This window comes from Typha angustifolia, chromosome 6 (assembly GCF_048772165.1).
Source record: "Typha angustifolia cultivar Huaian chromosome 6, ASM4877216v1, whole genome shotgun sequence".
Lineage (NCBI taxonomy): Eukaryota > Viridiplantae > Streptophyta > Magnoliopsida > Poales > Typhaceae > Typha > Typha angustifolia.
This window is the reverse complement of record NC_133244.1, coordinates 975,215-988,579: the sequence shown is the minus strand read 5'-3', so window position 1 is coordinate 988,579 and position 13,365 is coordinate 975,215. Positions and strand designations below refer to the sequence as shown.

Here is a 13,365-nt window from a genome sequence, read left to right as displayed (position 1 = left end):
AATCTAATTTCCTCTTTCCATTCTTATCTAAGCATTTTACTTTACCTCTGTGCCCTAATCTCTCATCGTCGCCTCTATGTTGTCGTAGCCAATATTTTCATCTAAGCAGCGTTACTTTGAAGATGATGAGTCTGTTCTTATATACTAAAGGTATACTTTGACAACCTTAACATTTGAGTTTTTTTTAGTACCAAATATCTTGGAGGTAGTGTAATGTTTGTAGGATTAAATTTAAAAAAAAAATATGAATTTTAGTGTGAATATATGGTTTTTGTCTCTATTTTGGGGAACCATTTGATTCCTTCTTGTAAAATTATGTTTGCTTTTCTCTTTGTGGTCTCTGATATATGGATCTAAGTTAAAAAGTTAGATTTTTTTGGTGCGACTGTGAGCCAAGAAAATGTTTCTTCTTTTGTAGTGGTTGTAAAACAATGCATTTAGGGTCCCTATTTTATTTGACCTGATATCTAAATTTTACTTTTGTAATAGTTTTGTCTTCTAGATTAACAACAAAATATCTTATTTGCAATATTTATGCTAATTTATTTTACCTCAAAATAGATATCTTTTGTCTATACAAATTGGTCATTTATCATAGGGGAAAGATAGTTCATGGTCCCAATTTCAGTTATGTAAATCATACATGTCAATGGATTCTAATTTAATATCCTTTATAGAAATATTGGATATTTTAAACAATTTAAATTGTTCTCAAGCTAAGGTATATTACAAGTTGCCTTATATTAACTTGAATAGTAGATTAGGAGAAATTATTATTGACAATGATGTTCTAGTTAAGTTTGGCATGCATGCTGGGTTAGAGGAGGTACTATTGTATATAGATTATCCAATAAAACATATAAAGGTAGTATATGAATCACCTAAGCTAGCAGAACAATCTACTAAGCCAGAAATGTTGTTAATTTTAGAATTTTAATTAAATTTGAAATTAGTAATTAAAGAAATTTAAAACTCGAACGTTACAAGAATTTTAAAAGATTTTGTAACGGTCGTAATTGTCATTTTAAAATAATTAATGGGCTGAATTCATTTGGAGGTTGCAAGGCCTCAAATATTTATAAATACCCTTTTGTTCATGAGAAAAGAAATATAATAATAACAACATAAAATTCCAAGTCAAATATAAAGTTTTGGCTACTTTTATCTTTCAATTTTTCTCTTATATATTATTTTATTCGAATTGGAGGAGTGCGGTTCTCATAGAGAAGCATCGAATGACTATGCTATCTGGCGATGCAAGAACGAGGTTCTGAGTTGTATCTTGGAGGAAAAAGAGGTAGGTAACCCTACATAGAGGCCTCACTTTTCTTTAGGGTAGCTACGCTTCAGTGTGCCTCACAGGCTAGAGTTCCATAAATTTTTTATTATTATTTATATTAAATAATATTTATTTTATTTTTTAAAATACAAAAGTATATTTATTCTGTGCATATATATTTTATTTTAAAGTTTTTAGAAATAAAAACTAACAAGAAACACATATAACTCAACCCAAAACACTACCACCTTCTGAGCCAGAAACGCATGCATCTAAGATATAATAATTGCATATTTTGATAATTTGTGGAATGATGGTAATTCTAGTGATAATGAGTGGGATAGTTATGATAGTCATGATGAGCAGCCCAGTGACATGAAGAGGAATCAAATTTAGAGAAATCATCAAGTAAAAGTGAATTTATGGATGGTAGTGGTTTTGCATTCTTTTAAATCTACCCCTACCTCTACATAAAAAAAAGGAGGCTAGAACTTGGATGCTTTTTATGACTTTACTAGTAGTCAAGAGGCAAAATGTTTGAAGGGGGGAGGGGGCTGGATAAATAAAAGATTTGTCCTAAGATTTTGAGAAAATTAGAACAAAGAAAGATGGAAGCAAGAAAATATGAACCATTATATGCAAGCAACAATATTTTTGAGATTAGCAACAGTTTTAAGATTAAAATTATTAATTTATCATAAATGAAATATACATGCAAGTTGTGAGACATAACTGGTGTTCCATGTACACATGACATTGCAACAATATTTACAGATAAAAGACAGCTAGAAGACTTTGTTAGTGAGTACTACTATAAGGACACATTTATCAAAACATATATTCACATTATTTATTCAATCCCTGATTAAACAGCTTAGATGCATACCAACTTAGATTCTCAAAACCTCTACATTATAAAAATAGCCTGGCAGACCTAAGAAAAATAGAAAAAGAGCTAAAGATGAACCAATAAAAATCTTACTTCACTAAGAGACAAATTGCCTCATTGAAATGCAATACCTACAAACAAATTGGTCACAATTTTAAGACATGCAAATCAACTGGTAGATCAACACCTAGTTCTTCTACATTACAGGTAATAGTGATTTATTTAATTCATTATCTCATTATCTCATTATCTCATTATCCTTTGCAACTTTTAACTAAAGTGTATAACTATTATCTTAGGGTAGAGAATCTTCTAAAGGAAAATGAGTGCACGAAAACACAAGGCGGAAAAGAAAGAGAATTGTGAAAAAAAACCAAAGAATACTAAGAAGCTTGCATAAACATCTTGATGTATCCATGGGAGCTAAGACCTGGGAGACAACATGTTTTGGGAACTCAAAGTCGGCTGCAAAAAAATAACAATTATCTCTGTTTGAATGTGTTGGATGTTTAGGATAATGTTGAATGTGTTAGATGTTTCGGATAATACTGAATGTGTTGGATGTTTAGGACAATATCTTATATATTATTTAGATGTGTCAAAACAAGATTTATTCTGATACTGACTGGATATTCTAGATGTGTTTTAGATATTAATATAATAACAATCTAAGTTGGACATGTTTTTCTGAATATGTTTTTACTATATTTACATGTTATTTGCATGCTTATGTTGATACTGACTAGATGTTTTAGATATATTATTTATATGTTTAAGTAGTTCTAGGTTAGACATGTTCTAGACATGTTGTTAGAAAATTGAATAGGTTGAGTGCTTACAAAGTTCTGGACATATTACAGAGGAGTGCATGAAAAAGTGCTTACAAATTTCGTATTTGTAGTATTTGATTATTTTCAATTCAATGTAGGTAAAGATTTGCAGTGCTTGACTACTCAGAAAGATTTATAGTATCTGATTGCTTACAAATACAAATAGGTAAACATAAAATAATAATCATACAACAACTAAAGAAATAAACTCTCATGTGCTTTGTTTGTATGTTTCTAATATAAATTTATAGTTCTTCATTCCTCTTGAGTACATTATAATTAGCTTCCTCCAAATTAAATATGTTTATTTTTAATTCTTGCTTCTTTGATTATAGAAACTTGATCAAATCTGTTAGATCATCTTCCCTCTTCTTAGTCGTCTTATCCTTGTGAATTTTATTGTTTTGAGGAGGATCAATCCAACAGAAAAAATTACATGAATTATCGTTCTGCAAATTAAAATGGCAGTAGTTGAAATAAATAAAAAAATGACAGCAACTAAAAATAAGTAAAAAAATGAAAGCAACTAAAACTAAGTAATAAAACAATGGTTGAAAATAATTAAAACAGTAGCTGAAATTAAATTAAAAAAATAGCAGCTGTAAATAAGTTAAGAAAATAATAGTTGAAAATAAGTATAAAGAAAATAGCAGCTGCAAATAAGTTATACTCACTTTGAAATTAATATATCCCAAAAACCTCATTCTAGGATTATTCTTTGTAAATGAAGTTTTTAGAGCATTTTTGATTCCGCAATGGCATCTAACATCTATTATAGGATGAGTTTAGTAGCTATTGATATTATTATTATTACTAGAAGTCATTATAGAAAAATAATTTTAGCTGTGGAAGAAGAATGACTTGATATTTGATTTAGATTGGGTTGAGGAAAAAGAGCTTAAGGTTTAGATTGGGTTGATAAAGAAGAGCCTTTTGAGTTTAGGAAAGGGTTGGAGGAAGAAGGGTTGGAGGAGGAAGAAGAAGTGTTGGAGAAGGAAGAAGAAGAAAGACAGATTTCGAATAGGGTGGAGGAAGAAAAGAAAATAAAGAAAAATAAGTTATACTTTTGGGTCACAAAAGGATATTTTTGTTCTAATATAAAAGAGTTAAATAATCTAAGGGCATATTTATCACAAATCAGTCACATAAACCACACATGACTATTTTTATTCAAAAATTTGGACACCGGTATTACAAAAGAGCAACACTGCAATGCTCGATTAGTTTAGGGGGTCTGATTATAGCGTTTTCAACGTCAATGTCACTTCAATATTATCATATAGTACAGGAGGATGTTTTTGTAATTAAATATACTTTTTATATTGACCTTTTTGCTTAGCTGGTTCAAGTTGATTGCTTAGCAATTATGGATATTCTTGCATGCTAATTAGGTACTTACAATTCAAGTTTGAATCTTAAAAAGATCATTATAAAATACTTGAATTATTATTGTTTAGACGGTCACATTTTAGAATCTAGAGACAGTATGTAAAAAATCATAAAATCTTTACCCTTGGTTTGGTTTGAGGCTAAATCTGAACTTGATTAGCTAATCTTATTTTTTATTTTTAATTTAGGTACTTTATACTAGAATTAGAAATTAGTTGGTTATAAACTAAGGCAAATTATAATATTACTTTTAATGTGATGTAAAAAATTAAAATATATATTGAGTTTTAAGAAAATAAGTAAAATATAAAATTAATAGACCAAAATACCTTTTGACTTTAATGATAAAATTGCTTCGGCAAAATGCTATAAGTCAAAATGGTTAATATATAATAAATAAATAACTTTTATTTTTTTAGTTTGTGATTTGAAAAAGTGGTCTAAAAACTTGTAACTACAAGATATCATATTAGGTACTAAAACGTTGGTACATTTTATAGAATTTGTGATGAAACTAGGTGTATATGTACCAAAATAGTTGCGGGCGTTCACAAGGTGTTCACAAGCGTTCACAAGGGCGTTCGAACGCGACCTACAGGAATTTAATTTTAATAAAAATAAACACCTAATATAATAAGAAAAGATCCTAACTAAGTGTATCATATAATTTGTGATGAAACTAGGTGTGTATCCCTATGTACCAAAATGGTTAATGTTAAAGCTTATTTGCCTAACTAATATATTTTTAGCTAATGTGGATGCCATGTTGGAGGTGTCCACATAAATTGTTATTGGAATTATAAACCTTATTTTTCATAAAATTAACAAAGTAGCATTGCACAAGTGAACAATTAAGTTCATTAGTCATTTACATATTTAGAAGTACTCGCTATGAGTACCAAAAAATTCTCACGCAAACAATTGACTTATAGGAGAGGCGAGGATTTCTTTTCCTCTCAAAGGTTTTTTTCTATTTTCCTCCCTTATTCTCTCTTCTTTCGTCTCTTTCTTCTTCCTCTCTATTTCCTTTCCCTTTAACACTACATTCACTCCCCCTTTTTGCTATGGTCACTCCAAGATCGTCGGCTCCACCCTTACCTCTCATTGTCACTGTTTTTGCCTAGTCGCCACCTCTCCTAGTCCTCTATTTTAAGTTGTTAGTGGCCAACCAACATGGTGGTGGCATAGGAGATGGAGTTTGGCTCGCCTCCCTTAGCCTCTAGTTGCTCGGTTTGGGCTAATCCCGATCGCTAGAGTCTTGCTTAGATGCTGCAGGTCATCTTCGACTCAGCCTCTTATTGGTCGTAACTTTTTTCATTGTTCGTTTTTTTCTCGCTGCCACACTATCCTCAATGTATTTACCATATCGTGTTCACCAAACTAATCGATCAATCTCACATCTTCAATATCGCCGCCCTCATTGTCTCAACCTTGCTATACTTGCGGCCTTTGTGACATAAACTTTCCTCTACTCCGGTGGAGGTTGATGTCAAAAGGTGGCTTGTGGCCGTCAAGCCACTTTGTTTTTGCTTAACTTGATTTATTGTTTATTCTTTTGTATGGGCCATAAAAGTTACACTGCTTCAAAATCCATAATGATTATGTTAAAATTATAGTTATCTGGCCAATAGTATATGTGTGTTTTAGGTGTTGTCTTATATATATCTTGTATGCCATTTGATCTTGATTATTATTTCTTTATATTATGCTAAGTACTCGAACTTTTTAAATATCTCCCATTTTTATGTGTATCAAGCTTATAAATTTTTAATGGAATTAATAAAATTATCAGCCTACAAGCTTTCCAAAAAAAAAAAAAAAAACTAGTAGGCTGATTAGTATGATAATGTACATAAATAATTTTAAATTAATCGCGAAGGGACCGCTTGGCTACATTTATTTAAAAAAAAATACTGTAAAATTTAATTTTTAATTTATAAAACTTATGAAATATTCTTTTCAGTGCCTAGAGTGGGCTCACATATAGTATCTTAGTAAGTGGATGTCAAAATATATTCTCTCAATCTTTAATTGAAAGAAAAAGAAAGGACATGAGACTTTGTTTACATTGACTTTTTCATTAGCACTATAGATATTGTATCCTGAAACACATGAAACCAAACTGCTCTCAAATTGCTTAAAGATGTGCAGCATGGTCCATGAATGATGTGAATAGTTTCAACACCTTTAAGTATAGATCTTTTTTCTCATTTCCATTTCCCACCTCATTCTATAAATTGCTCACAATTCTACTTCCAATATTTGAAGTTAAGTACACTAATATGTCTATGACATAACCAATGGGATAGAACTACATTATTGCAATTTTCCTCCATCATATGCCACTCTACAAATATTATATGAGAAATTGAACCCATAGTAATGCTTTGCCACTGGAATATCATATTTAAATATACCAAATATATATTAGTGTTTTATATATAATCAAGTTATTACTACTTAGCGAGAAGGATCGACTAATTATCTAAATTGGAAATGAGAGAAGGCCGTTGGGATTTCTTCGTTTGTTTCCCTACGGTAAAATATATATAATTTAGTTATTTATTAATTATGCTATAACTTTTAATAATTATATCAAGTATGGTAATTAAGTTTACTATCCATTCACTATTTATATCTATATCCAAAGTGATATATAAAAATAAAAGATAATTATACTTAGCCTCCTGAACTATCATAATTTTCTATATATATCCTTTAAACTTTTTTATTATTCATATAAAAATTCTGAACTAAGAAAAATATTTATGTAAACCTGTTAACTAAGAGGAAAAAAAAAACTATATGAACTCTCTGAAGTAAGAACTTTTTAGATCAAAGGTTGTAAAAAGAAAAGTTTAGATATAGTGTTCTTTGAAAAAGAGTAATAGTTTATGACAGCTAAGTGTAATTAACCCTAACTATATCCATTTTCACCTCTATCTATAACTCAAGTGGACTTATTAAGGTCTAAAGTTATAACTTGAATAAGATTAAATCCCAATTGGACTGAAGGTGATCCATCTCTTTCCCTCCGAGATTATGGTCCATTTGTTCGTTCCAATCTTGGACAGTTCACCCAAAAGAAAGTGACATTCCTACCAATTAACAGAATACCAGTGAAGTGGCCGCGAAGTAATGAAGCCACTATCATTTATCTTATTCCCTTAAGCAAATCCAATTCCAACCTCCACTTCCCCCTCTCCTTCTCTAACCTCCCTACTCTCTTTCTCTCTCTCTCTCTCTCTACTTATCCAATATAAATATAAATAGATGATCATATTTATTGCATGCATTGTTGTAGAAGGTGATATAGATATGGAAGGTGAACCTAATGATGCTGTAGTCGTGGGAAGGGCAGAGATCGACACCACCGCGCCTTTCCGGTCGGTGAAGGAGGCCGTCATGCTCTTCGGCGAGAGAGTCTTGGTCGGTGAGGTCTATGCCAATCGGTTTAATCAGGTATTATTCCTCTATAAATTAAGTTAACCGTTCTCTAACAGCTTAAGCTTTTAAAATAAAAAATTTAAAGTTTAAATTCTTCGATTATAATATGCCTTTCCAAACAGATTAGAATCACCGCAGCGAGCCACAAGGATAATGGCGGCTCCTCACAGATTGAGTCAGTAATGGCAGAGCTAGAAGAAGCGCAACACAACCTTAAGAAGGAACGAGAAGAAAACCTCAAGATGGCAAGCCATCTCACTGCACTTCGAGATGAGCTCCAGAAGACAAAGCTGGAGCTCACACAACTGATCAGAGAAAGAGAACCTTTGAATAAAGTCAGAGACTTTGAGGTTGAGGGCTTCAAGCCCGTCCAGAAGAAGAGGTATGTCACCTTCGCCGACCCGCCGTCGCTGGTTCGAGTTATAAACGTAGAAAATGAGAAGCTAGAGAGGCAGTTCTCTTTGAATGATGACACTCAAGCTAAGAAGAAGAAGAAGAAGAAGAAGAAGCAGCAGCTACTGGTTCCTCTCATAGGAGCAATCTTCATGTTCAAGAAGAAGGATGCTGCATGACCTACACCTCTTAGTCCTTAGAAACATAGTGTGCATGGTTGTGTAGTATTAATTGTTATGTGGAAGAAAAATAATCAGAAGAGATGTATGGCTTCTTTTTATCAATCTTTCTTCAGGCTTCTTTGGTGAATCTCTCTTAACATACTTTTTGTTGGTTTTTAATGCTATGTTGAAAATTAGTGCTACACTTGCTTATATTCTTATTACTGGTCTTATTTAGTTTATGTAATTAAGTAAGTTAGTGTGTGCAGAGAGCAAGAGAATAAAAGTGAATCCAATCTTAGATCCAATCTTCTAAGAGTTTGTCCTAGATAAGATATATAAGTGGCCTTCTATTCCACTTACTGTTTCTTTCTTTTAAGGTGTATTGTTTTGTTAAATTACTTTCCTGTAGTCTTAGACTAGTATGAATTTATTATGTTTCTCATCCAAACTTAATAAAAAAGGGTACCAAAAGTTTCAAAAAGAAATTCTTGAAATTTTTTCCCCCCATAGCAGACATTAAAATGTCAGAATTGTTCTTCTCCATCTATTAATTTGCTCACTATATTCAATTTTCAAACTTAAAATAAAATACATTTTCTCCCTCTTCTATTCTCTGCAATCTAAGATTATAAACTTAAAATCTTGGTAATCTTCTCCCTATCACTATGTACTTCCTTTCGAATCGATAATCATGACATAAAATATCTGAAAGAATATATATATACCTGTGGTAGCATGAATTAAACAGTTGTTATGAGGCCTTCAAGAATACCAAACTCCTCATCAAACAATTCTATATAGAATCACTTCCTTAGCACCACCCTATAGGGAAAGTAATGAGATATCAGAGGTCAAGATGTTTATGAAAACTGATTTCTAGACTGAATAAAATTTTGCTAACTCAAACATCAGATAAGGCAGACATTCAAGCGTGCTGAAGATTTATCGTTTGTTGTAAAGATACTGGAAAGATTCAATGGCATAATCTGCATTTCTGCTCCAAGATCATCACTCTTAAGAAATAGGTTCACTTCTAATCTACAAATTTTTTTTGTTGAATAGCATAACTCTCTTTCAATACAATAAATTATACACTTACATGTGATACTCGGTCTAACAATAAATAGAATATTCGCGGGAAAAAGGAAGAGTTTTTATTTTTATTTTAGAAATCGTCCGACAGCATAAAGATATTTCATGAAGTAAAACAATTTAGAGATTTGAAAATAGATGGTACAGTAAATGAGATGAAGTAATTAAACTTATCCACCTCAAAATTGACAAAATCAGACAAATAACACCGAGGTAGCAACCAAAGGATTAGATAGATCACTTTGTTTTCTTACCATGTACTTGCATCAATAAAAGGATCATTCACAGTTACAATTTCAATATCATCTCTACTTCTCTACTTGTAGCAATGCACAAAATGAGCCTACCAATCGGCCCAAAACCTGAAAGACATTATGCTCCAGAAAATTAAAAGGCAATCGATCATATCTTAAAAATGGAGTTTATGATGTATAAATAGTGGCACTGATAGAAAGATATGGAAGTACACTGTGCAAGAGATAAACTAAACTAGTTACTAATGCATTGTATACTTGTTATGTCTTACATAAGGATGCTATGTTGTTCTGTCCTGCATCAAACAAGTAATAAGTCAGACAGGTCAAGGATGGCTCAAATTCAGCTTGATTCCAGGCTCAATCAGCCTTGGTTTTGTACTAAAAGACAAGCATGTTCTTTGCATTCCATCTTAGCATTGATCACAACCAAGCCTGGATCTAACATATATATATCTGATCAAGCTTGGATTGTCCTGATTACATCCTTATTCAACTTGATTCCAGTCTCGATTAGGATCAATATGATATTTGCCAATAGGAACTAATAATAGTGTAAGCTAATCCTCCATATCTGTAACACAAATTACTTCTTCATCCATTTCCTCTTGTCACTTGACAATGGAAAAGCATCAGGTAAAACACTCATGTTACATGTATTGTTAACTTTATCAGAAAACAGAGGAACAGCAGAGCACCAAATGACCATTAGCATAATAACTTGAAAGGAAAACCATTTGAAATTTAATCTTAACTCATCTATATTGTAACTGAAAACAAACTTATTCAAGGATATTAAATTATTTTTGCACCTAAAACAACTTATTCAAGGGTATTAAATTCATTTTGCACCTATTGTTATCTTTAACTTGTGTATATGATAACTAACATTTAACAAAACTAACGACAAGATATTTTTGAGGCATCTTTGACAAAATGCAGAGGTCGAATAATAAATATCCGTATGATACGATGCAAATTTCTCTTAGTTCAACTAAGATAAACTTGAATTTAGATTGAAGTTAATAACAATGTGCAAAACTTAATGAAAAAAAAACCCAATAATTTATGGCTGAAGTAGAAGGTGCCTTCAAGGTTTGATCCAAATGTTGGGATGACAAACTCATCTTCAGCTTGCACCAAAGAAAAGAACCTTCAAATTACGAAACCCAACTCAGCTGGCATTGGACTAGCCTTCACTTTGCCTTCAGTATGAATTCAAAGAGTAGGTGGATGTGTTCAATGCTTGAAGTGTCTCACATTGGTGAAGAGAAGAGACACTCCATACTTGTTGCGGCAATCAACAGCATCACTATCTCTGATACTCCCTCCTGGTTTGGCAATAACACTGACGCCATTCTGGCACTGCATCGTTCCAAGCTGCCGATTATAACAAGATTAGTAGAGCGTAACCAATTCATACTAAATGGTGAATCTTACACTTCAATTGAGACAAGAAGGGTAATACGAAAACCAAAGCATGAACAGATGAACCAAATGAAGGGCAGGCACTTTTTAGTAGTTTTAAGAACAAAACCATAAATAGATTCCAGTTGCTCTCTGGTCCAGTGGCTTGAAGACTTGGTGTGGAGAGTATGCTGGGCCAAATTATGAGCATATTGATCGTTGCTCCTACTAGTATACCCTAGTTTGATCCATGGATTTTTAGAGAGAATGGACTTGCAGTCAAGGATAATATGGTGCGCTGTCCAATCCGAGCTGACTTCACGGGAGATAATCCATTTGATGACCGCTTGGCTGCCACTAAAAAGCCAAGTATCGTCGTTTGGAGGAAGAGACCTGAGCTCCCTTAGTCCTGCAATAATGGCTTGCCATTCGCCTAACAAAGGGCTCAGGCAACCGCCAAGGAAAGTAGATTTGGCAAAAGGTGGAGAGGCGTCTGTGTAAGATAGCTCTAACAGGTATTGCATGTACTAGGGAACGCCGAAGAAAAGTTCTAACTCTTGGAAGCAAGGTCTTAGAGCGCTAGATTAGGGACCATAGATTTGATGCTTGAGTTTGAGTTTGTTAACTTAAAGAGGTAGATTAGCATTGTTAGGTTTTTAGTGTTAGTAATTATCTACAAAATATTCTAAATATTTTTATACATGTATATGAGCATTTATATAAGCTTTGAAAGTATTTGGATTGAAGAATTTCAAGATCAAAGGAGAAAAGTTTTTACGTTCCCACTATGTTCGTAGTACATTCGAACACGCTCTTAGGAGTTCATATATACAGAGAATACGTTCAAGATGTTCGAACGCATGCATAGGCGTTTACACATATAGAGAATGCGTTCAGACTATTCGAACGCGTGCACAGGCGTTTGCACATACAAAGAACGTGTTTGGGAGATTCGAACGTGTGTACATGTGTTTACAAATACAGATAACGTTTTTTTTGCTGTTCGAACGTAACTAAGGGCCATTCGAATGCACCCTATAAACGTTCATAACACGTTCACACATATAGAGAAATGTATTTGTGCATTCGAACTCAACTAGTGAAAATCAAGTCATCGCGTTTGAATGCACCTGAGAACAAGTCAGCCCGTTCGAACACACTCGAGTCGCATTCGAACACACTTGCGTAATATGTAAATTTTGGACTTACGTGAGTTCTGATATGACTTGGATTTGGTTCTATCTTCGTTACATATATAAGCATTGTAATACCCTAACTCTAGGGTGGTTGGTAAAGGCAATTAAAAGAGAGTTCTTGAGGCTACATCATTTTTTCGACTAATAAGGTCCGTCTCTTCTACATCATGTTAAGCTTTCGTTTTAAGGGTCATCTAGACGAATGATCAATCAAGGCCTACTGAGGTTGGATATCAATCACAGAAAATGGTGAATCGTCAGTTCTAGTGAGCAAGATTTAGAGGAACAAAGTTGTGGGGATCGACGGGTTGTTTTGTGAGTCAGTCTTGTAATTGTTATTATTTTAGTGATTGGTTTTAATCCGAGTTTAGATCCGTGGTTTTTTTCTATTAAAATTTTTTCACGTAAAAATTTTAGTGTTCATCTTTACTTTTGTTTTTTTTAATGTTTATTCTGCTTTTACTTAAGCAAATGGGTGATATCATTGCCTAAAGTTTAGATACATACGTGTCTAGATTTTTTCACGTATAACACTACATATGTCATTATCCACGCATAGAAAAACTTGCATAACTTGAAATCAATAAGCTTTTCTACAGCATCGGAGAAAAGAGGTTCTGTTGAAGTGTGGATAACAATCAACAGTGTGGATGCTTCTGTGTTTTACACTATGGCATGCAAAATAAGTGGAATAAACATCAGAAAATGATTTAATCCTCAAAAACCATTGGAGTGGCCAGTGTTGTAGATGTAGAAATAATAGCATCAACTAATAAGCAGTATGTACCAAGTGGTGTAACTAAAGAAATAATTTGTGACAAAAAAATCTTACCAAATGGGAAAAAGGCATCATTGGCAAGAGCAGCTCCCTTTGCATCTTCTCCTGCTTTTCTAAAAGTAATTCTTAGGCTCTTCAATCTATTTGGTTGCCCACTCCCCATTCCCAGCATGCAGTTATTCTAAACATGTACAACATTATGTCACTTGAACAAGCTTAATAAAAATAGAGAATTACTAAATTAACG

General features: G+C 32.8%; 1 protein-coding gene across 1 annotated transcript; it reads left to right on the top strand.

Moving 5' to 3' along the window:
- Positions 1–7,587: 7,587 nt before the first annotated feature.
- Positions 7,588–8,602, top strand: LOC140761526 (WEB family protein At1g75720-like). Its single transcript, XM_073098888.1, has 2 exons — positions 7,588–7,849; positions 7,957–8,602. The coding sequence occupies exons 1-2, from the start codon at positions 7,661–7,663 to the stop codon at positions 8,404–8,406; spliced, it is 639 nt and encodes a 212-aa protein (XP_072954989.1). The 5' UTR covers positions 7,588–7,660; the 3' UTR covers positions 8,407–8,602.
- The last annotated feature ends 4,763 nt before the right edge of the window (positions 8,603–13,365 follow it).